We start from the raw sequence: 23545 nt of genomic DNA on the forward strand, positions 1-23545 counted from the left end.
ATAAAAGTCAAGAGTAACTGTCTGACCCTCTCAAACACACACATAGACACGAACGTTTATGGATCATTGATAGCAAATTCATCAGTGGTTCATGACGGTTGAAACGCTCGAGCTCTGACAGATGAAGGCAGCCCGGAGTGTCTGCTCTGTCTGGGAGTGCTTTGCTCTGGATTAGCTAGTCAATTCTCATGAGCAGAACAATCTTCCTTGGTTGCCTGGGGAGATGACAGGGTCACGGCTAATGAAAATGGAGGGAAAAAAAGAAAAAAGAAAAAACACCTTTCCTTAGGGCACTCCATCACAGAAATCACAGTAATATTGCGTATTAACCGAGACAAGAATGATGAGGGTTTGGTATTGACGATAACACATCAAGATTGTGGATTGACAAACAAACCAGCATGGGGTTTATGATGTATGCCCTCACGTAAACATTATTGCTAGGAGTTCATACATACAAAAAGAAAAACGAAAAAGAAAACAAAGGTATAGACATGTTTCTGGAATAAATAATCGGGTCATAAATCTCAACATAACTATGAGAAGAAGAAAAAAACCCACAAATATTGTGTGGTTGATCTTTATCCAGGTTCACGAGGCATGGCTCAAAAAAAAAAAAAAAAAAAAAAAAAACCTACGCCTGAAATCCAAAGAGTTGGAGGTCGTCAGTATGAATTCACATCAGAAAGTATTTAAATGACAATGTCACTTTCGTTGCATGAATCCCTCCCTCCTAGTCAGCCAGTGTCGATCAAGCAATCTCGACTTCAACATCACAGAATCCGACATCCACATGCTGGCAAGCCTATTTCATGCTTCAGGTCCTTGGAGTAATGGCGGGGTGAACTCGTGCGAGAGCATCAGTTAGAACACAGCTCGGCAGCGAGCAAAGAAAGCGATCGGAGGAAAAGATAGGCGGTAATCTCATGCACATTCCAGCACGATCTGTATCCGCTGGCTTACAACCCTCCCGCGGATAGCATCAGCCACGCTGGCCAGAACTCGTCTTGGTGTTTGCATGTAGACATAAACAAGCAAACGAGGCGCATAAACACATGCAACTATTTGCATTTTCATACATAAATTGTCCTTTTTTTTCTTTGGTGGACAGAGCAAGAACGATTTATATGTCTTGATCTTGCTGACCTCCCCCCCCCCCCCCCCCTTCCCGAGTTATATAAGCAATCCCCAGATTCTCACAGTATGTACTTGCACTATTTGACAGTAATCCATCAGAACAATGTGCTTGTTTTAAAGGCAGCCTTCCATCGCTGATGCAAAAACCACAAACAGAGAGATTTATGTCCTTCTCAGACAGTAGATTAACAGATATACCACACAAGTTTTCAAGTTTGTTTTTTCATCACATGGTCTATAAGCAGAGTTTCCATGAAACTATGAAAGGTGCAGTTGAGGTCATGAGACACAGATGGCTGAATGGAAGATGAGATAGACGGTAGATAGGATGGATAAATTAAACGGTACTGAAATATTCGGAGGTTGCAGATGAGAAAAAAAATGGCAATTCCTGTCTGGTGACAAAAGTGCCAGTGAGCAAATATCCTCTTGTGTGAGCGCTTTCCAAATTCAATAGAACTCATCATACGCCTGTACTTTCTATTCGCCTGGATTCAGACGGTGAAAATGCTGCAAGTCTACACAAGAGCCGTCTCGAGGATATTGTGGATTGCAGGGATGAGCACAATTTCATATTTTTAAAAACAATTATAGGTTCATTGCTGTCAGAGTTGGTGTATTAATGTATGGGTGCTTTGCTAAGGTGGCTTCATTGGATAGGAGCTTGTTTGTGGTGTGATACTGGACAGCTTATGCAGAACATGATGAGCATATTAATTGGTTGCACAGGACCAGCCAATATAAACTACCATGGCTGTGCTTGATGAGCTGTGCTGGAATGATAATGTAACCAAGAACATGTCATTGAGGCTGTCATGATATGAAAAAGTCATTATGTAAAACGGACACACACACAGATTTTTCTTCAGTGTTCCTTCATTTTATATTTGCACATCATGAACAATCTGCCGTTTATTTAATTCTTTTATGAGCACTGCTGTTAAACATATTTTAGAGATGCATTTTTTGGAATTGTTTTTTTGCAAGAGTGGGATTAAAATAGATAACACAACATTTCTCAGGCAACAATATACTCATGTCTATATGAGCGGAGCCCTGATTGGTATTCAAATTCATCCGAGATTTCCTGTTGGAGACATAGACAGATCAGCTGTGGCAGGTAGCTCAGAGGTGTGTGGCAGCATCTGGATGACAGGGCAGGTGTGAAGGTTTGTGTGTGTTGATGTGCATATAGTTGAGGAATGACCTTTCGTGGCAAAGGCTAACAGTGTTGTTATTAATAGTCTGGGCCAAAAGAGAGGGCAGACACATTGTCACCATGGATATTTCACCTGACTGTAGGATGCACGCAGGCACGCACGATTTCTAGAAAAAATATGTATTAACTTACACTCATTTCCTGCACAATAACACCAAATCTTAGTACTACTTGTCAATCACCAACTCAAACTGCATTAATATCCTTTGTGGAGACCTGTTTTTATCTCCACAGTGACATGAGTCCCCGTGGATCAATGTGTAACCAGGTTGAAGTCCCCACCGGAGCAGAAAAAGAACAAACATGTACCTACGCAGGCACTCACACACAGTGAAGATAAAATATAATAGATGGATGGATGGAGGGACAGTTCATTTGGTTGTCATTCCTTCCTATTTCATCGAAACTAAGCTGCACAACTTCTCCAAGATTAGTCGTAAACATAGCCTGATAAAAGAACATATCACCAAAACACTGTTAATGAGGACGTCAATTTTTGTCCCTGTAGTGACATGAGTCCCCATTCATTAGTGCACAAACAGGCTAGTTTGAATGCACATAAGCACATTTGAGTATGAGTAGTCATTATTGCCATAATGAATGATAAGACCACAATTATTGCAGATGCCCAATATATCCTGCTCACCTCTGTAGATGCTCAAGAAAATTGTTGGACTGAAATGTGCAGTTAATGGTTCTGGAGTCACATTTGTTGGGTTTTTAAAATGAGCTGTGACCGCTGACAGGTTTTGTGAAAAAGAAAAGGAAAAAGCAGCAAGATTGAAAAGACTGTCGCAGCAAATATGAGCAAATACGTTTGCAGTGACTTGTAGGCAGCAGGTTCTGTCATCCATCTATGTATATTTGATGAGCTGTGAAGGAATGGACAGTGTCTGAAAGCGGCACCCTACAGAGGGATGAATTTGATTTGTGACAGTGATGAAGTAAGAGGCCAAATTAATCCGCACCTTTGCTTGAGAGTAAATTGTGATTATGCACAGAGGTGTTCAAACAGAGACAGATGGAACGTAATAAAGGCTCCAATCAGTCCGTCATTGAAATGCAAAATTAGTTTGAGCTTTTGGAAAGTGGCAAATGTGACATAGCATGTCCCATGATTATTATAGTTGCTTTACCATTATCCCTGACTTGGTTCTGACAGGTAGCTGATTATCTGTAACAGCTTTCAAATTGTCCTCTGTGTCGGCCGCAACGGGAGCAAGCCGATGAGCACCTGAGGGAGCTGCTTTCTGCATTCACCAGTGAAAGAAAGTCATTTCACAAATAGGACCAAAATCCGCTGCATCTCTCGCATTAATGCTGTCGAACCAAAGTCCAATGAAAACATGAGCAGACACACGTGTTCATTGATGCTGTGATCAATATAGAACTAAAGATGGACACAAAGTTTCAGAGATAAATGGCCATTAATGCACTTCTAAATCGAACAAGACCTTGTACTCTTTAATGTAAAGATGTTGAATTGAAGGTGTTCTCTGCAGATTGGATGTGGCAGTTCAACTTCATCGTTCAACAAATGCAATGCAGTTTGATTCATTATAAATCCTCTGAAGAGCCACAAATGTAAGACTTTCGGTAAATGGATTGTACTGGCATGGCATGGTAAAGCCTCACAGTCTTCACTTCACACTTTAAGTCATATCCACAAACTCACAATCTTAAATGACAATGACCCTGAAATTGCCATTTCAGGACTCAAGCTGTATTGGAAACTCAGCGTACCTTCAACTCAAACACCAGGAACCAGAAATTAAAATGAACAGCTTGGACACCTAAACTATAGCTTCACCTTGAAACAAACTAGAAAGGTCAAAAGATGAAAGCGTAATTTAATTAGAAATAAACTCAACATATTTGTTCATTTTAATTGCTTTGGACTGGATGTTTACCCTTCAAAATGGAGCATATGAGGTTTTAATGAGTAAGTAAATGGAATAATAAAACTCCCATTTTCTTCAGAGGAGGATTAAAAAGCGACCTCTTGCCAAACTGCCACTGTGGTTGATGATTCATAAAACCTAAATAAACCACAAGATAAACAATGCTCAAGCAACTATTTATCACTATTTAGGTATTAACAGATAAGATTGCCCTGTATTTCATCGAGTTGAGCCTCAGTGGCAACTATATCCTAAAAAGATGAGTTTTTGTCTTTAAATGCAAGTTTCTTAATTCCCAATGACAAAACTGTTGGTTATATTACTTGTCATATGACTTGCAAACCAATCCAATGCTAAGCATAAGCAAAGAGTTCACATCAGGGTTTATTCCATGGACTTTACCAATAAACTTAAAAGAAATTCAGAAAATCAATCAAAGGTATGAATTACAATTTACAGACATCAATTGAACCATTGCAAATTGGTAAAATTAATGTTTAATTCATGAAAGCAGATGGGGATGTTTTCAATGCCTTCATATTTTTTTAAAGATTTATGCAATACATGAAATGATTCCCAGCCAAATTATACATGGTGCAGTCACATTGGTTCCAGTAGCTTGTACCAACCTTCAATATTTATTAACTATAGATTAGCCATTCATGAAATGTTATTTATAAAGGACAGGAAATCATTGTTTGAATCATAATTTACTACTTGGTACGACACAGGCGATTTGCAGCCTGAATGGAAGTTTTGAAATGGACGCATTTGATGTGTATTGTCCAGTTTGACGCTCAAATATCTTCAATCACTGTGCTGGTCGTGTTTTAAGGTAAGAACCATTAAGCAGATAAGGGCAATATGTAAGCCAGAGGGGTGTGCATCCAATGTATTTCCTCCCCTCAAGCTGTGCTCACCCGGATCACCCTAACAGTGCTTTTGGCCACAGAAATGCATTTAGTCCTCACTAAGTCACTCCTACTCAGACCCGTGTGTGACAAAAACATCAGGTATTAATAAAAACGGACTTTCCTCATAATAAGTAGACATTGCGCTGTCAAAATAGTGCGATAGATTGAGCAAATTCACCCGACACAGCAGAAAACTACCTGCATTTGACGAGTGGTGGGCATTAATCTTCTGACCAAGATTTGAATCAGAATGTATCCAGACACACACAGCTCCTACTGGGTCCTCAGCAAGGGTGAGCAGCTCAGAGAAAGTGTTAATCTACAGGGTTTAACCCAGTCCGACACCATGTCACTTCAGTGATACTCTCTGAATGACAAGCGAGTGACATAAAGGAGCAGTGTAAACCAAAAAGTTTCATGGTGCTAGTGATTGACTGGCAGCTCCGGCAAAAGCAAATAAGTGAGCTTTCAGGTGGATTCACCACAAAGAAATAAAGCAAAGTGAAACATTTGTGTTGTTCTGCTTGGGCAACATCAAAGGCTGTGATTAGGCATAAACTGCTGCGATGGTTACAACCAATAAGGCTGCATGACGAGTGTTGTTCGATTCCAGTTTGCAAAGAGAGACCACAAATTACCTAACTGTTAATCACAGAGGCTGTCGAGAGAAATGTGAGACAACTGTGGGTGAGTGAGCACATTTACAAACACATAACCACACCTGGGATAGTAAGAGGTAGGAAAAGACATCCATCCATAGCCTGCAGGTGTTTGTTTCTGCTCTGAAAGTACTAATTTGTGCTGCAACCACACCTCCAGGTTGGGTTTAAAAGATTTACAGGACGTGTTGAAAATATATCACTTTGGCCGTTTTCATGCCACTATTCTGGCTGGCTGGTACAAAAACAGAGAACACAGAGAAAACAGAGGGCTAATCAGTCCCACGATGTGAACTTTCACCTCTGTGTTTGGGCTATCTTTAGTCCAAGGTTGAGGGACAGTTCAAATACCACCATACAGGAGACCTGCAGGTATTCGGAAGCAGAACAGCAGAGTAGAACATTCAGAGTTTTGCTCACAATCCCAACATTTGTCAGCTGATGTAATTAAATGCTCTTCAGTCTAAACAGACAGCAATTCCCATGACTGTGGCAGCAGAAAACCCCCCCAAAAAACACTGAGATTTGTGTGAGTTTACAAGTCTTCGAAGAGCAACTAACAACCCTGGACTTCTGTATTTACATTAGAAACACAGCTCAGTGTCTTCTTTGCAAGACTATGAAAACACAGCTGTTTGGAGACAAACGTCAGATTGTAATCTTGTCATTGGCAGAAGGTCAGAATAAGAGAAAAAACAACAAACACGCTGGGTGTGGCGTGTCCAGACAATACTACCACACTGAGGTCAGGGCGGGTTAAAGTCTCCTAACGTCTCTAGACTAAACCCAGTGACTGAGTGAGTGACTCACCGTCAGACATGACACCTGCGGCATTGTCAACACGATTTGCCTCGCGTGAAAAAAACGCGGACTCGCGACAGACTCAACAGACACACTCTCCAAGAAGCATTTTGCACCAAACAACATTGGAAAGTGCAGGACTGCGATTCAACTTCGCACTCAATAAAGTGCGGCTGCTGCACTTGTTGCTCCCAGTCACTCACCAGACTTTGCTCGCTCCGTGTCTGGCCTCATCCCCTCCTCCTCCGAGGGGAGTTCTCCAGGGGCGTCCAGGATCTGTCACCTTTCTGGGACAATATCCTAAAAAAAAGTGAGTTTCTCTCCCTCGAGCAGGCCTTCACTTGAAGCCACACATTTTGATGGTCTCCCACTAATATCAGGCTCGGGTGACACCAGGAAATACAAGCAGGAGCTCTCACCACGTCTTTCCCTCTCTGAGTGTACCTGTTCAAGGCGACTCCCATGAGTTCAGTGATACAGTACACTCAGGCCCGCCCCCTCAAATGGTTTACTCAGGAGGAGGAGCTCAGCGTTGCTGTCGCTAGTATTTTCCCACGTCACTCAAACCTATATATGTGGACATGTGCACACAGACCGACCAGTGAGGGAAGGAGCTGGGTGAAAGGTGTGGGCTTACAAGCAGGTGGGTGTCAATGTGTGTGTGTAGTCCAACACCAGCAGCCTGCATGGAAACTGGTCCGCCAGCTGTTTGTTGTCTTGCCCGGGGGGTCCGTGACCCGAGTAAGTAATACCTTATAAATAACACACGCAACTGCATCATCAAAACAACCAATCCTGTTAAAATGACAGAGACCGTGTGAAAACTACACACATGAAGACTTACAATTGTAAGTAACTTGTACAGTACAAACAATGGGAGATTTGCAGAATGAAGCAGGAGTTGAGATGGTGCAATAATGGATGGATTTAGAACTGAAATTATAGGTTGGACACAGGATATTGTTTTGAATTAAAGGATTAAAATCCATGTCTTTTTAAAATTGCAATAACCTGGATTTGTTTTCATTTCATTGCACAGGTAAATATTTGAAAGACTCCAGCTATTTGCATCTTTGATTTTGCAAAGACATGGACATATAAAGGTGCATCATATTGGTTATATTCCTTTTGAATTCAGCTATCCTCACAAGGACATGTTGGAAGTTAGCAGGTGAATGAAGAACAGATAATGTGTCAGTTTGGAGAGAAAAGGAAATCTGCGATGGTAACGAAAGGTGATAAGCTGTGCATTAATTAAGATTGATTCATCTGCCTGCAAGGACAAGATAAAAAGAAACACTTAAAAAAAAAAAATGGGCAAAATGATGACTCAGAACACAATTTCTACAATTGAAGTCCACAAAGAGAGTTCGTCATAATAAAAACGCAAATCAGTCTGATTAATTGCATCTTGAAGTCATTTCCTTTCCACTCCCATAATAATTGAGAGTGGTGCTCTGTGTACCATCTTAAATATCGGCAGAGGTTAAAATGAAAACCTTCATTCATGTTTGTGAAAGTCCTTGTCAAATGGCTTTGTTAGCGATTTATTTCTTCACGGTCTACAAACTATATACATTTCATTTAAAAATGAGAATATATAATACACACAGGCATTTACATATTTGTTTTTCGGTTACTGGTAACTTTCAGAATTAGTGAAGTTACCAGACGAGCAAATGAAGACAATAAGTATTAACTTGAACTTCTACATGTGCCTCAGGATACCACAATTATGTGAACTTAGTTGTATTATTGTATTGTGCCATTAACTGAGCTGTCAGCCCTGTTTCAGATTGTTTACTTTTTGAGAAAGGGCATTATTTAAGATGCATGTGACTTACAAGCTTTTCGAGCCAAAGAGGAAATATTCAAAGTTAATATTTCACCTTCAATTAGTGAGCAGCAAGAAAAGCCAGGGATCCTGGTGTGCTCATTAACTCTGACCCGAGTGTATGCAGCCATATTCACACTATAAAAAATTACTATCACCTGAAGAATAAAGCTCGAATTAAAAGACTGATGTCAGACAACCTCGGCTAATTAAATATGCTGCTTGCTTGAGTCCTCACAAAGACCAAACAATTCAACAACATCCATCAATCATCAGTTTTGCAAAGGTCTGAAAGTATACAGTTATATAGTATACATATATCTGATCTGGTGTATTATAAACCATCTCAGTGGCCAATGCTAATTAACAGCTATGGAAGAAGTCTTGGTTAACCTGAACTGCGGGACTTTGGCGAATATTCCAAAGCACCATCTGTCTCCACAAAATAGTAAAATAGCTGAAGAAAAGAATCTTTTGTTATCAATATGTGACATCCCCCCCAAAAAAGAGGGGTAACTGAATGCTGCTTTCTCAAAGAGGGTGCAGGGTATAGCTTCCTTCTCTATTCTCCTTGAAACACATCAGCATAAAGATTGCCAGAAAAACACAAAGTCCCACACAGAGCATCACTTTGTGAGGTCAGATCAGTCTGTTGGTTGTGAAAACATGGGTACAAAGTGCACGATTATTTCACTCTAAATTCCAAAAGTCGCCCGGCTGAAAAAAAAAGGAACGGCACCAATGGCACAACATTGTAGGACACAATCTGAATGAAGTCATTGGTTTTTGCTGGAAATTATTTTCCTTATTTAGTCACATTGCTATTTCCTGAAATTGTAGTAAATACCCTTCAAAACAAGCAAGGAGAAAGGATGCTGTTAAAGGAGCCATTATAGGACGGACATTGTGTGCCTCCGCTTGCACTGCACTAGTATAAGATTACAGATTGGCTCAGCTTTCTCAACATACAGAGAGAGAAAGTCCATAAATACAATCTCAGAAAACATTCCAGTGTCATTTAACCAGAGAAGCCAGCTTACAGAAGAGCATGCTGGGAAAACTGTCTACGTTAAACTGACTTGTGAATGAAAGCAGGGCAGAGCCTACGACGTGGGATGACCCAGTAATTTAACGACACCATTTTCACAGAATAAAACAAAGTCATGCGAGCAGGATCCATCATTTTAATGGCACCATTATTGCCCCGGACCTGTAGGGACATGCTAGCTAGAAAGGAAGGCAACTCGGAAGTGGTCCAAATGCAGCTCAGGCTTGGACACTTATGAAGATAAAGTGCTAATCAGCAGGTCTGTTGGGTCACCTAATTAAAAGAATCTTTTTGCAGTGCACAGGCTATTTACACTGCATTAAGACAGCATCAGATCACACTGCAGGGACTGAGGAATAACAGAAAATTAGCTATCCGTGACGCACAGTGGGTGGACTGCTCGACAATGAAAATATATTTACACACATTTTAAAGTGTAGATGCAATTAGGGACTATCTTGCTGCATGTTCCTGAGCCTTGAAACCCTGCAGGCGATGAGCTGGGAGCACCATCCTTTAAATGAAAATCAATTGAAGCAGCCAATTTCTCTCTCTGCAGTCAAGGTACACAATACCTCAGAGGGCAGCAAGCACCACTGCACAGCCAGGAATCTGTCAACCTGTCTTTGTCTTTTGGAAGAAACATATTGGAGGGAATCAGACAATAGAAATTAATTCAACTTGTGTGTGCGTGGATGCAAACTGTCCAAGTTTATATTGCTTCAGCTTTTAGGCGAACAAAGAGATGTCCGTCTTAACAAAGCCTACCTTCAGTCCCGCCTAACGGAGCTTTGTTACAACACACAAAGCATGTGTTAATGGACACCCTCTCCTCATAAACTCCCACTTTCACTTCCACCTCTTCCCATGAACTTAATGTTGCAGCTTTCAGTTGAGAAACCTTCAGACCTCTCATGTGTGAAATGTCAGCAAAGCAGTCACAAAATATGAGCTGAAGGAGACAAAATAGCAATTAAGCTTAAAAATAACAGAGAGGAAAAAAAGAACAAGAAATTAATTTATTATCAAATATATGGCAAAAATATTATAATTGGAAGGGTGCCTGAGGCTATGCCTCCTCTAAGATAGTCAAAATCCCTGGATCATATTTGCAAGAAAATGCGGGAATACACCGGCAAGCCACTCACCAAGGTCACAACACTCATGTTTGTCTCTAGTGGTCAAAGGTTAAACTAGTTTTCATTTTCATGTGATAGGACCTTTATTGAGAAACAGACAGTCATGATCGTTGGAGTAAAGACTGAAAGGAAACGTGAGACCGTGAGTTTCACTGCAGTGAGCTGTGTGTGTGTGTGTGTGTGTGTGTGTGTGTGTGTGTGTGTGTGTGTGTGTGTGTGTGTGTGTGTGTGTGTGTGTGTGCCCTTACCACTCAGGTCTCCCTGTATCGAGCAGTTCAGGACACAAGTGTTTAAACAAATAGATCACATTGATGCGCTGCTGCAGGTGGCACTAAGAAAAGCACTGAAAGGAAGCAGCAAAGTCGACAGTCCCCCGACTTCAATAACTACACATGCAATATAATGTGATTCAGTACTGAGGGTTTTTTTTTTTTTTAAGATTTACACCACTAACAAAAGAGATAGATTATTAGAAATGTTTTTCAAAGAAATACAGATCAGATCAACACCAGAAATCATCATATAAATGATTTAAAACTTCTCAAGCAACAGCAAACCTGAACAATATTATGTTTGCAAAGGCCAGATGTAAGACAGAGCTCAGGATCACATCCGATTGTGCAAATGTAACTAATGAAGTTAAAAATGCAAGTATTTATAGGAAGTCTACTCGGATTCTATTGCCTCTCTGTCATACAGCTTCAGTCTTCTATTATAATTCAACAACACTTCATTCACACAGGTGCAATTTATACAATCCGTGGGCTTGTATCTGTGTCATAACTGTATTATTGAAAAGAAGTGATAAAAGAGCAGATAAAAGGGAACTTTTGATGTTTCATGAATATGAAACTATGAATAAAAGATCTCAGGCCTTCCGAACATGTAATGCAAATGAGTGAAGTCAAGTTTGAAAGAAACATCGATGAACTTGAAGGCAAACTAATTCAAAAACTCAGGAACATTGATGTTTTTGAATCAAGTTAATGGTTCCTTCTTATGACTCTTATATGTGCATCGTGAATATTTTAACATTACGAGACTGTGCAGAGCCACCACTCCTGGCCCTTTTAGATCTTTTACTTTGCCTTTCTGCCAGCAGACGAGTAGCTTTATCTCAAACTTTGCCTAGTTTTGCAGATCTTGTCTCGCCTTCCACACTTCCCTTTAAATGTTATTACTTAATGACTTTTCTTACACAAGAAATTGAAATCTGCGAGTGCTTGGATATCTTTTCATATCCTGTCTCTTTGAAGGCTTTGGTAAGCTTCATTTTCATTTCCATCAGCTGCTCAGAGGAGCCTCGGGGTTGTTGCATATTACCACAAGAGTTGGAGGATTAATCAGCTCTGCTCATCACCTGGATCTGAACAACAATCCTTGACCTGGTTTTCTGTGCATTACATTACATCAGTGTGTCTGAATAAATATGACTTTATTTTTTAAAGGTATTTAAGGCAGCAGTCAGTTTTATTTTGTCTTTTGATTTTGATAATCGATAAATTACAGATGGCACACAGACACTTTTAAGAGGATTTTATCCCTCATTTGTTGTGGCCTTTATTAAGATCACGTGTTTTCTCAAGGATTTCCTCTCCTATGATCTTCTCTACACCTTATTTTGTTAATCATTTAACCTCAAACACAAACTTCTCAACTTGAAGGTGTGATCCAAAGACATGAAACTTCACATCATTCAGCTCCTATAATTATCTCTCTGTGGCTCACTGCAGCACATTTTATATTTACAAGTATTCATTCCAGCAGCCTGGTTCACTGCAGTCATCTTCATCGACTGCGTGTTTCAGTCTGTTTCTCCTCCTCCAAACCTTCATATTAAATACTAAATTAAAGGGAACCACCAGCCACCAGGTGCCACTCAGCTCTTTCCCAAACATGTCAGCTTCATCAGCCACCGTCCCACTACACCATCACCTCTGCTGCCAATTCACCGCCGCCAGACGCCAGCCCAGATTAGCTGCCCGTGGGCCCTTTTAACAGCCATTTGAAGGGCAGGCAGAATTTATTACAAGCAGTGACTGGTTGTACCAGTTGGCTGTGAGCCTAATGTCAAGTCTGAATCCAAGGTGGGATTCAGAAATAGAAAATACACCTCTAGCATCACCTTGGAACAGTATTGTATCCACGTGTGAATCCAGAAGCTCGTGATTTGAAGATTTTACATGAACATTTCTTGAGTGCTTTCGGTGAATCAAAACCAATTGCACATGCAACTCTCAGAAAAAGGCAAAAACAAAAAGGTGAAAAAGGTTACAGACGTGTCAAAGTCTGAATTTGTGGTGGGACAACATCGCACATGCATTTGTATATCTTACTAAGGCAGTATTTTAATACATACGACAAAGGTCTCAATGAATTGAAGAGGTTGTATTTCTGCTTGAATGTGTGATTTATGTTTCACTTCATCACCATATTATAGGGCTTTGTAGTATAGTTCAGCATGTAAATCCCAAAATCCAAAGCCACAGACGTCTGCTTGCTCTTTCTTTCAGCATATAACCGTTTACTATTTAGCTGAAAAGAAGTTCAATCAACAAGTCGAGAAACTCAACGCAACCAGAGTATGAACAGGAAGTACACATCGAAATCTTGAACAACCACAGACATTTACTCGTTCTACTTGACATTTTAAAACTTAAAACAGCTTTAATACAATACTTGTTAATCACCCCTGAATGAGATTAACAAAATTTTAAGAAAATGGCATTGAATTAGTCCGGAAAAATTCACAACACATTCAATGGAAGGATGCAGAATATAAATAAAACAATATAGATGGAAGGTTTTGAAAATAATTATTGATTAGAATTGATTGGGGTGAAAAATAAAAATGCAAATTAAACCAGCCACCCATCTTTTATACTATTTTACCAAGTCACAATGCTGGAGCTGATTCCAATCAACTATGGATAATGCAGGGTACACCTTGAATAAGCACATAATCTTCACATTCACATTTACGGCAATTTTAGAGACATTAACTTGCGTCCTGTGCAGTTTTTTAGACTGTGAAAAGAAACTAAAGTTCCTGCAGCGTCTCTACACACACAACTAGGGATATTCTTGAATACTAGTAAACAATACACCCTTCTGTGACACGTAATGAAACCACCAATTGTTCAAAGTGTGAGAATTTAAATGTATTCACAATTTAAGTCAACTGAAACGTCGTGCCACAGACGTGCAGCTTTGTACCTTGCTCCATCCATCCCTGTGTGAGCTGAAGTAATCCAGTAATGAAGTAGCAGCCTTTGAAGAAAGCTTCGCCCGGGCCGTGGACAGCTGGAGTGTGAACTGCATGATGGTGAAGTGAAATCAGACACGGACTGGAAGGATGGGCGGCCTATGAAACGGCAAACTTTTCTGACGCGCTGCCAGTGGTTGGCAGGCGAGCAACAGATACGCCTGGATAGTATATCCTCTTCTTTCAGCGTCATGGCTCACGGGCAAATACCACAATCCTTTATGAACCAAGTCATTTGTCAATTGAAGGGCGTATTTGCATGTGATCTAGAGAGGTGCACCTTTAACGGTGTTGATTAGCAATGGTTCGTGTTATTTGCCTCACTTGACGTCCCACATCCGACAATCTGCTGGAGCAAATGTTGCACAGGCATACATCACATATACTGTGCAGAATTAATTGCGTGTCACTTGGTAATAACTACTACTAAAAGACCAATGACTCGCTAAACTGCTGCACAAAGGTTAATGAATGCACTTTCTCTGTATCCGGCCCATTGGTAAGGAAAATGCTGCGAGTATCAGGGCACATCACAGACACTGATGCTTGCAGTGGGCATAAAGCTTATAAACTGTCACAGTAATTAGATAGTGCATTGTGTGTGTGTGTGCTTCATCAATGTGTGCTTAGGCATATTTTTCTACACCTGATTTTCTGGAATGAAGCTTCTGAAGTACATCAAAGTGATGATTGATGAACTGAATAGCGCAGCACTGAGCCTGTTTCAGAATTTTAACACAAACTTCAACTGTGATGTGGTTTGTGGCAACACTTTGAAAGGCTAATTTATGTAGATAAACTTTACTGGAGCGACCCGCCACAGAAAGAAATCTGAAGGATTAAGGAAAAAAAGAAGAAAGCAGCACATGTGGGAAGGAGAGTAAAGAAAAAAATAATGTAAGTTTATTGCACTCTTATTTATTTATTTATTTTTTGGTTAAATGGCTGGTTTGTTCTTATGCGAAAAGTCTCACACACCAACACAAACTCCCATGAACCCACATGCAATTTCTGGAAACAAATATAATTTCCTTTGAAGAGTACTTAAAAAAAAAAAAAAAAGACTGTCGGCAGAGACAATTATAAACTAGAGCCGGAGGAATGCAACTTATTGACTTCACGACCTTTGAGTTCTACTTTCCAGCAGCCCTCTTTAATGGAAGAGAAAGACTGGAGATAATCGGACTGCTGCTGCTGCACTGCTCCCTGTGTCAATTCCACTGTCTCAATAGTTTTTAATGGAGGGGCTACAAGACACACAGCCCATTGTCCATCAACACTGTGGCACAATTTTAGACAGATCACGTTGAGGTGGTGCAAAAATTATGTGTGAAGTCTGCACTGTCTGTTCCCTTTTTCTTTTCTCTATCATATTAGCAGTCCTGCCTGATAATGTCAAAACTCTGTAGGTTTTCCATCCTAAAGTGACCACTGCATACATGATATATTACTGTTCACTGCAGTTAAGGTCGTTTGGCAAAATTGTAAGACATAAATGACATAAAAAAAAAAAAAAAGTTTTTCCTATAACAATTGTGTCTAAGTATTTCTGAATTGCCATTACTTGTGTGTGTAAATTACAGTGGAGAGGCCTGGGTATTGTTGCTGGAAGCAATTTAACTGCCACTCTCCCAGTGGCTGTGAGAGGGGGGGGTTGTTTTGCAAAGTGTCAGCACATTAGAAAAAAAAGAAAGAAAAAAAAAAAGGAAGTACTCAGCAGAGACCGCTCTGCTCTGCACGTTCACACCACACATACGTCTTCACACTCCCACTTCTTTAGTCCTTTTGTTCCTCTCTCTCTCTCTCTCTCTCTCTCTCTCTCTCTCTCTCTCTCTCTCTCTCTCTCTCTCCTTCTCTCTCTCCTCTCTCTCTCTCTCTCTCTCTCTCTCTCTCTCTCTCTCTCTCTCTCTCTCTCTCTCTCTCTCTCTCTCTCTCTCTCTCTCTCTCTCTCTCTCTCTCTCTCTCTCTCTCTCTCTCTCTCTCCTCTCTCTCTCTCTCTCTCTCTCTCTCTCTCTCTCTCTCTCTCTCTCTCTCTCGTTAATCAGAACACATACGCAGGCAACTCTGTACCTTTATGCAATCTTTCACCTTGTCTCTCATACCACTTCAAACCTTTATTTCCTGGAAGCTCTGTTTGACTTCTTTGCATTGACCTTTCTGTTTAAACGCGTGCAGATGCCCCGCCTCGCCCAGCCAATGTCATCACGGCCACTTAATGTGCAGAAGCAGCACCTGTCTCCATAATGATCCACTGCTCGATGCTTTCGTTTGGTCCCCGTTTCCCTTGTCTCTGGCTCACTGCAGACCTGAGATGAATTTGCTGATAACACAGCCCCTCAGTTCCCTGCTCCCATTCTGATGAAACTTGTAGGTGATATACGTGGCCTTGGCCACTGCAGGGGTAGTGTGTGTGTGTGTGTGTGTGTGTGTGTGTGTGTGTGTGTGTGTGTGTGTGTGTGTGTGTGTGTGTGTGTGTGTGTGTTTTCCCTGAGTCGGCACATTTACAGCACCCAGGAAACGACAAAGGACTTAATGCACCAGCTGGTTCACTGGTGCAGAACAGTGTATATGTTGGCTCAGGTATGTATTAATTTAAATATTTAGACAAATCTGGCCAAAAATATCTACTTCATCTGCTCCAATGACTTCATGCCAGGTCACTTGTCCAAAACTTGAATCTTACACTCCATGTTTAAAATCTTGACCTGACACGTAACTACAGTGAAAAGTTGATTGTTTTTGTCAGTTAATTTGACCATCAGACTATCACTTATGATACTTGTGGGTCAAAAAAGAGGACATATTCTAATGTTTTGATTAATTTTCATACATCCAAGGGCATGAAATCTGTCACTTCATATATGTACAATCTATGACAAGTTTCAATGTTACAATACGATAAATTTATAAAATGAAAGTTTAAATCTTTCGAGAGACGTCAGACACATGCAGTAGAGAATGCAATAAAATAAAACGGCTGTGAGACTAAAACTAAAAGTACAAGTGTGATGAGTGGTAATGTGAAAACATTCTTATTGGCTGTCCCTTTTTGGCTTTGGAAACAATGACTATTTCTGAGCACTCTCGGTACCGATACAGCATTGACAGACGTTAATAGGCAAGAAGAGAGAACTGGCAGCCTAACAGATCCCTGAGCAGGACACTCTAATGAGGAAAGAGCCCCTGGGGGACTGTCTGGCTGACACGAGAGATCCATAGTGGAGCTGGCAAGCTCACAGGATACACTATCTGAGAGACACTTTTGTACGGGTGCCACCGCTTGCATCTGTGATCCTCTCCACAAGACTAAGTCCTTGAAAGAAACTCTTTGTCATAAAAGGGCTAAAACATGGAAACAGATTACACACAAACACAGACAAGAGGGTTTGTCTGGAGAGCCCATTACGTCAGCGCGAGGCCCGTCCGACCACCCAGTCAGACACCAGTCAGGAAAATAAACACAGTTTGTTAAGTTTATAGAAAGAAAAACTGCACACATGGTTGACTGTGAAGCATGAGAAAATAAAATGTACAAATAATATCAAAATGAAATGTAAATAACTGGCTTTAAAAAAACAAAACAAGACCTCATTTCATGTGACATTGTTCAGCACTTTTGAGCAGGCATATGTCAAGACAGACCGAAGATAGAGAGGGTCAACAGGACAGGAGCTGTGTTGTATTGTTTGGAGACAATAGCCTTGACTAAAAGACAGGAGAATTTGCTCAATGTGACAGAGCTGAGGATGTTGAAGTTTTCACTGGCATTGAGCAGAATGGACAAAATAAAGAATGAGTACTTTGAAAGGGCAGCACGGTGTGAGATGGTTTGTTCATGTACGTAGAAGAGATGATAGTTATTTCGAAAAAAAAAACAAAAAAAACATGATGCTGAAGATGGAGCAGCCGGGAGATCAGTTGTGGCAACCGTTAACGGTAAAATGATGAAACAAGTCTTCCCCATAAAAAAACTATTTGTGCATTTTAAAATTAAATATGCTTCGACACATCGGGGGCCATAGCAGGAGTCCTTAATAGTTGGAGTAAAGTGTGAAGGACGCTCATTGTTCTAGTAAAAGGTACAAGCAGCAAATATTGAGATAGGTTGGGAAGTATTATCATTTCTCTTAGCTCATTATGGGACACTATTGCCCCCTCAGTAGAACATGCATCGTCTCCTTCCAAAGCCCTTGCTACCCGAGTCAGGGTGAAATGTGTCTGCTGTTGCAAATGTGTGTGCACATTATATTTGCTTGCAATACAATGCAATAAACGTTCTGGATTTATGCGTAGAACCTTGCCACAACATCGACCAGACTCCCAAGATAGCGCTATCAGGAAAACCAATATTATATGTGAAATAGTGGAATTTATCCAGACTTACCTTTGTCCAGAGATGCGTCCGGAGAGTTGAAGTCCATGAGACTGCTGATTTCAGTCTTGTAGCAGACTTCAGTGGCTGGTGGTTTCTGCCGCGCAGGAGAGGAATCTGGGGGAAGGAACAAATTCCGACCACAGGGTTAAGAAAAGATTCAGAGCACCGACATAATGTAAAAATACTTGGATGAGTGTTGTCGAACAGGGTTTTCTAATAAAGTGACACCATTCATTGAAGTAAAATTAAAAAAAAAGGACTGTAGCATTAGTCACCCCCAACAACCCCAGCCCAGAGCTGGTCACTGTGATCGTTTACCAGTTATACAGTTTTCTTCAATTTAGTCCACAGGGGGCTGAAGCTAATCCCAGTAGACTGTGGGTTGGTTAAATGGAGTGTTTCTCTCAACGGGCAGACAGTCCAACACAGAGCAAACACAGAGACATTCAGTTACATAAATTTAAGTTACCTCAAACACATATTTGAACTGTGAGAGTATCTTGACAAAACACACACACACACACACACACACACACACACACACACACACACACACACACACACACACACACACACACACACACACACACACACACACACACACACACACACACACACACACACACACACACACACACACACACACACACACACACACACACACAACGTATGCAAAGGAGAACTTGCAAACTCTGCAGAGAACGGCACTAAACCCAAACATGAAGTAGGGATCCGCTCGCAGTGAGACAAACATGACATCAACACAGAGCCACATATCCTAATCTACCGCTCACTAATTACCTTTAACTTAACTTGTGTTTCGATGTCAATATTGTGTTTGTTTAGTGCAAATGCAACTGTAAAAATGTATTTTTGGATATCATTAAAAAATCAAGAGGGCAAATCAAGACAAAGAGCATTGTAGAGAACCCAGACTCCACAAAGCCCGCCACTTCAAAGGTTTTCTTTTATGGCCCGAAATATATTGTAGGTTACAAACTGAAAGTGTGCAGGAAGCAGAATGATTAATACAGCACACTACACCAATCAACTCCATAAAACCATTCTCAGTACACAGATAATGAACTTTGCCTCCATCCTCCACACACAGTACTCACTGCACATAGTTTGCCATTCATCAGCACAGCTACTGTCTCTAAGGAGAGTCTGAATGTACCAAAAATATCAACAACCAACAGGCTCAGGCATAAACACAGATGCCACGTTTGAGAGACTGCCGCACACTCACACAAATATTAGCATTTTTATGACCAGGGTGTGAGGTTCAATGGTTTCTAATGTACTTTTTGGTTCCCACCAGTGGCACGTAGTGAATGCATACTGAATGCATTGCTCCAGGTCAGCTCACATAAAAGTGCTGGCTAAAATGACTTTGCCACCTTCACATGCGCAGTCAACTTCTGCTGTCCACATATGCATGAAAACTATGACAACTGCTGCTTTAAAGAATATTAATCATCCGTCCAAGGCAAAAAAAAAAAAAAGATTTCAAGATTCAGCTTCGGTGGAAAAGTAAAATCTGCTCTGGTGCAAATATCTCCTGCACTTCACTTGTAAACCTTCTTGCTCCTGTCTGGCCTCTTCTTGTTCGTGCTGTCATCAGTCCAACGCCCACCGATTAAAATGCTGTTAATGCTTGAATTATCTGCAGTAATTGTGCACAGATGTGTCTGAGAGCTCAAGTTCTTGAGGTGGTGCCATCATTATGGTGAGGTTAGTCATCACACTTTTCAAGATGGGCTTTACAAGACTGCAAATAACAACCTGGCTCACCGATGCAACCTAAGGCGATGGCTAAAAGAACAAGAGGGTATATATTTTTTTCTTTTAGCTGTACATAACTTGCCTTGCCTTGCAAAGTGAAGCCTTTGGCAGCAGGAAAACAAAAAAAAGTCATCAGTCCTTAGAATGATGCAAAAACTCACAGAATGCGCTCGCGTGCAATATTCAAGCTACAGCTGCTGCTGTTGCCCACGAGCCTCGTGAAAATGTTTTATCTTCCCTGCATCGCAACCCTGACAGGCCATCACAGACATTTGAAAGCCAGGGGAAAAGAAGAAGAGTGTGGTGGAATAAATGCCGAGAAAGAAGTCAACCGTGATGGCTGCTCAATGATGACGGAGCTCAGGATCTGGTATGAAGGAAAATAAGGAATCTGCACTCTGAGCTAAGGCGTGACATAACATTTTATTTATTGAATTGTGGTGAAATAAGGTCAGGGTGTTGTCACAACCTAGAAATCCAAAACAGAGATACATAATCAATCAATCAATCAAATGTCATTGTGAAGCAATTTGATGGAACCTAATAATATTAATAAAAGGAGAAATGATGTTAAACTAAATCTGCAATGACATAAGAATTTCAATATAAAAGACAAAAAGTAGAAAAAATAAATCACTTACAAGAAATGCTAAAATACATCAAAATTAGGGTAGAAATGAAAACATATATATCCATTATACTTTAATAAAAACAATATATTAATAATAGATAATATAGAAACAATTTTAAATAACTAAGGTTATTTAAAATGTTAAGTCAGAATGAGACAAAAGATAAAAGATATTACAGTTTCATAATCAATTAATATGTATATGGATGCATGTGCCACATTATAAGACTGTTAGTATGTCACGCACAAAGACCTGAGGGTGTCATACAGAAGTCACTGGCTTAAAAATGGGAAGACACTGGGTATATATTTTTGACCATAGCATAACTAAATTTGGGGTTTCCATGCACCAATATCTTGAAGCAGATTTATTTATCGTCTGCCTCTGTGCGTTTGACCTGTGATAGTCTGTCGACCCCTCCAGGCTGCACCCTGCTTTCTCCCAATGTGAGGTGGGAATGGCTGCAGCCAGCAGTGACCCCGAATTGAATAAAATAGTATGGAAGATGGACACATCATGAAAATTAATCGGATTCATCGTGAAAATGCTATAAAATTATACCAGAAGCTCCTGCAGCAGACGAGCACAAGGTTTCTGATTCCATTCAGGCTGACCTTCCAAACACTGAATTAACGTGTGTAAAATCTAAAAACAGGTCAATTCTTCTTTCATTTGATGTGAATGCATTACTTTTTCGAAGGTTTGAGATGCATCAAGAAGCAAGATATTTGTATTTACCAGCAGAGCACCAGCTTAATGAGATGTGGCTGTAAGGAGAGTAAATGCAGGAAGCTATTCCGGTTTCTTCACTCTTCCCTATGCTGAATAGCATTTTTTCAGCCTAATGGAGGCACCAAGGAACTGGAATATTTTCTGGGTCACTGTTCATGCTGCTGAAAATCTGTCTTTTTGAAATCACTGAATATGTGAGTCGAGTGACGTCCAAGTGCCTCTTACTGATCTTTGAGTCTTCGCCTCTGCACACCACGTTCAAACATGGACTGCGTCAGGGGTTGATAATGTGAAAGCATCATACAAGCAAGTACATTCATATATTCTCTTTCGGTGCCCTGGCTCCATGCATTTACTGCCTGGTTCGCTGCACTATGAAACACAGAGAAGAGCTTGTTAAGAACCATGTTTGGAGTGATCTATTAAGGATTGAGATAAGAGCACCATCTTCCATCTCTGCCTCCAGCTTCTGTCTAGTTTTTGCTTATTTCCCTGCAGGCCAGCAGGAATATTATCAGACAAAAGCACAGCGAGTCCACCTACCATCTCATGCTACACCACAACTCAGGCAAACCCATTTAAGTCATTAGCAATTCGGCATTAACTTAGAAAATAAATGGTTTTAGCTGCTAAATGTACGCATATATTAGGCATTATACTGAAAATTTTACTGAGAGGTTTAGACTTAAAATATAATATGCAGAGACCAAGTTTATGTATGTCACATTGAGATTCAGCTCTCTGCTTCTTATTCTATGAAGAAAAGAAAAGAAAAAAACAGGAGCCTTGCGGAGAATAATTTGACATTCACATCACTTTCACATCACTTCTGCCTTGACGTTTTTCTCTCGCAACGTCACATATCTGTGGAAAGGTTTGTTCTCAGACAAAACAGTGCATCATTTCTGATCATTTTGCAAGATACAGTTTATAAGTGATGAATCGGGGATTGTTTAGATCGTTTTTTAAATGACAGATTTGCAATTTACAATTCTGTCAGTTTATTGCAAGTGCTATCAAACATCCTTTACTCAATTTATTAACAGCAACAACAACATATTGTATCCCTGAGCACAGGGTGCATTTTGCAAATTATCATTTGAACTTGAAACTAAAAGAACTGTTGTAATCCATCCATCCATCCATCCATCCATCCACCCTGGGAGGAAATCAGAGTACCCAATGACCCACAGTCCAGACTCAAACCAGGTGAATGCTTGTTTTTAGGTAAGAGTGCCACATCATTGCAGCAAATTTGACTCCATAATAAGGAATTTATGTGAATCACTGTCCTGGTTTACTAGAAATGAAATTAGGAGAAGTCCAGAATACCATATATTAGGCATTTCTAAACACAGAAGATAAACATCTTCTCACTGAAGTGTCTGACCCCCAAAATGAAGCGTTTATCAGATAATGCCTGCGATACAGAAAGTTCAGCCAGGTTTGTGCAGTTGTCAAAATGCCAGCATGTAAATGTATTCCTTCAGCATCAAAAATCCAAAAGCATTTTCAGAGGGAGATGAAGAAAGGGTGCAGTGACAATGAGGCTGTGACGGCAGGCTTTCTGCATTGTCTTCAATTGGTGCCGCTCTGAACACACATTAGCACTTCTGGCAAGGCGACATGTTTCTTAGACTATTTTAAGCTGTCAGTTTCCAGGTAAGTCTTTGTAGTGAGGATACAGACAGATTGTGCCTTAAAAGTTGCAGCCCCCACCCAATAATACTGAAACCACTGTTGCAGAGAGAGTGTTCAAGGAAAACAACATATGGATACAAAGCACCCTGGTCACTTTGCCAGTCATACTTACATTAGATTGACCTTCTTACTTTCTCCTATGTATCAAGGTGGACAGAAGACTTCAAATAGAGTATATTCAAAGTGTGACAGTCTAATTATCCTTTTTTTTTTGTATTGATGTTATTATGGATGAAATATGAACCAACAAGAGAGAAAAGAACATTGCCATTTAGTAATAGCTGTGCACAAAGCATTGTGAGATGATTGGACGGATTAAATAGGTGATTGTTTCTGTGACCCAGATGTTTTTATCTTGCATTTCATGCTAAAAGGTGAGAGGTATATGCACCATTTCTCCAGA

The 23545-nt window shown here is 40.4% G+C and overlaps 1 protein-coding gene across 2 annotated transcripts in view; it reads right to left on the bottom strand.

Moving 5' to 3' along the window:
- Positions 1-23545, bottom strand: part of LOC308130296 (kazrin-like) — a 163768-nt gene that overhangs the window by 35442 nt on the left and 104781 nt on the right. For both annotated transcript variants that reach the window (XM_080496562.1, XM_080496561.1), the window contains exon 3: positions 18302-18406. In XM_080496562.1, the coding sequence (XP_080352688.1) occupies positions 18302-18406 (105 nt within the window). The remainder of the gene's footprint in view (positions 1-18301; positions 18407-23545) is intronic.

This window comes from Blennius ocellaris (assembly GCF_963422515.1).
Source record: "Blennius ocellaris genome assembly, chromosome: 5".
Lineage (NCBI taxonomy): Eukaryota > Metazoa > Chordata > Actinopteri > Blenniiformes > Blenniidae > Blennius > Blennius ocellaris.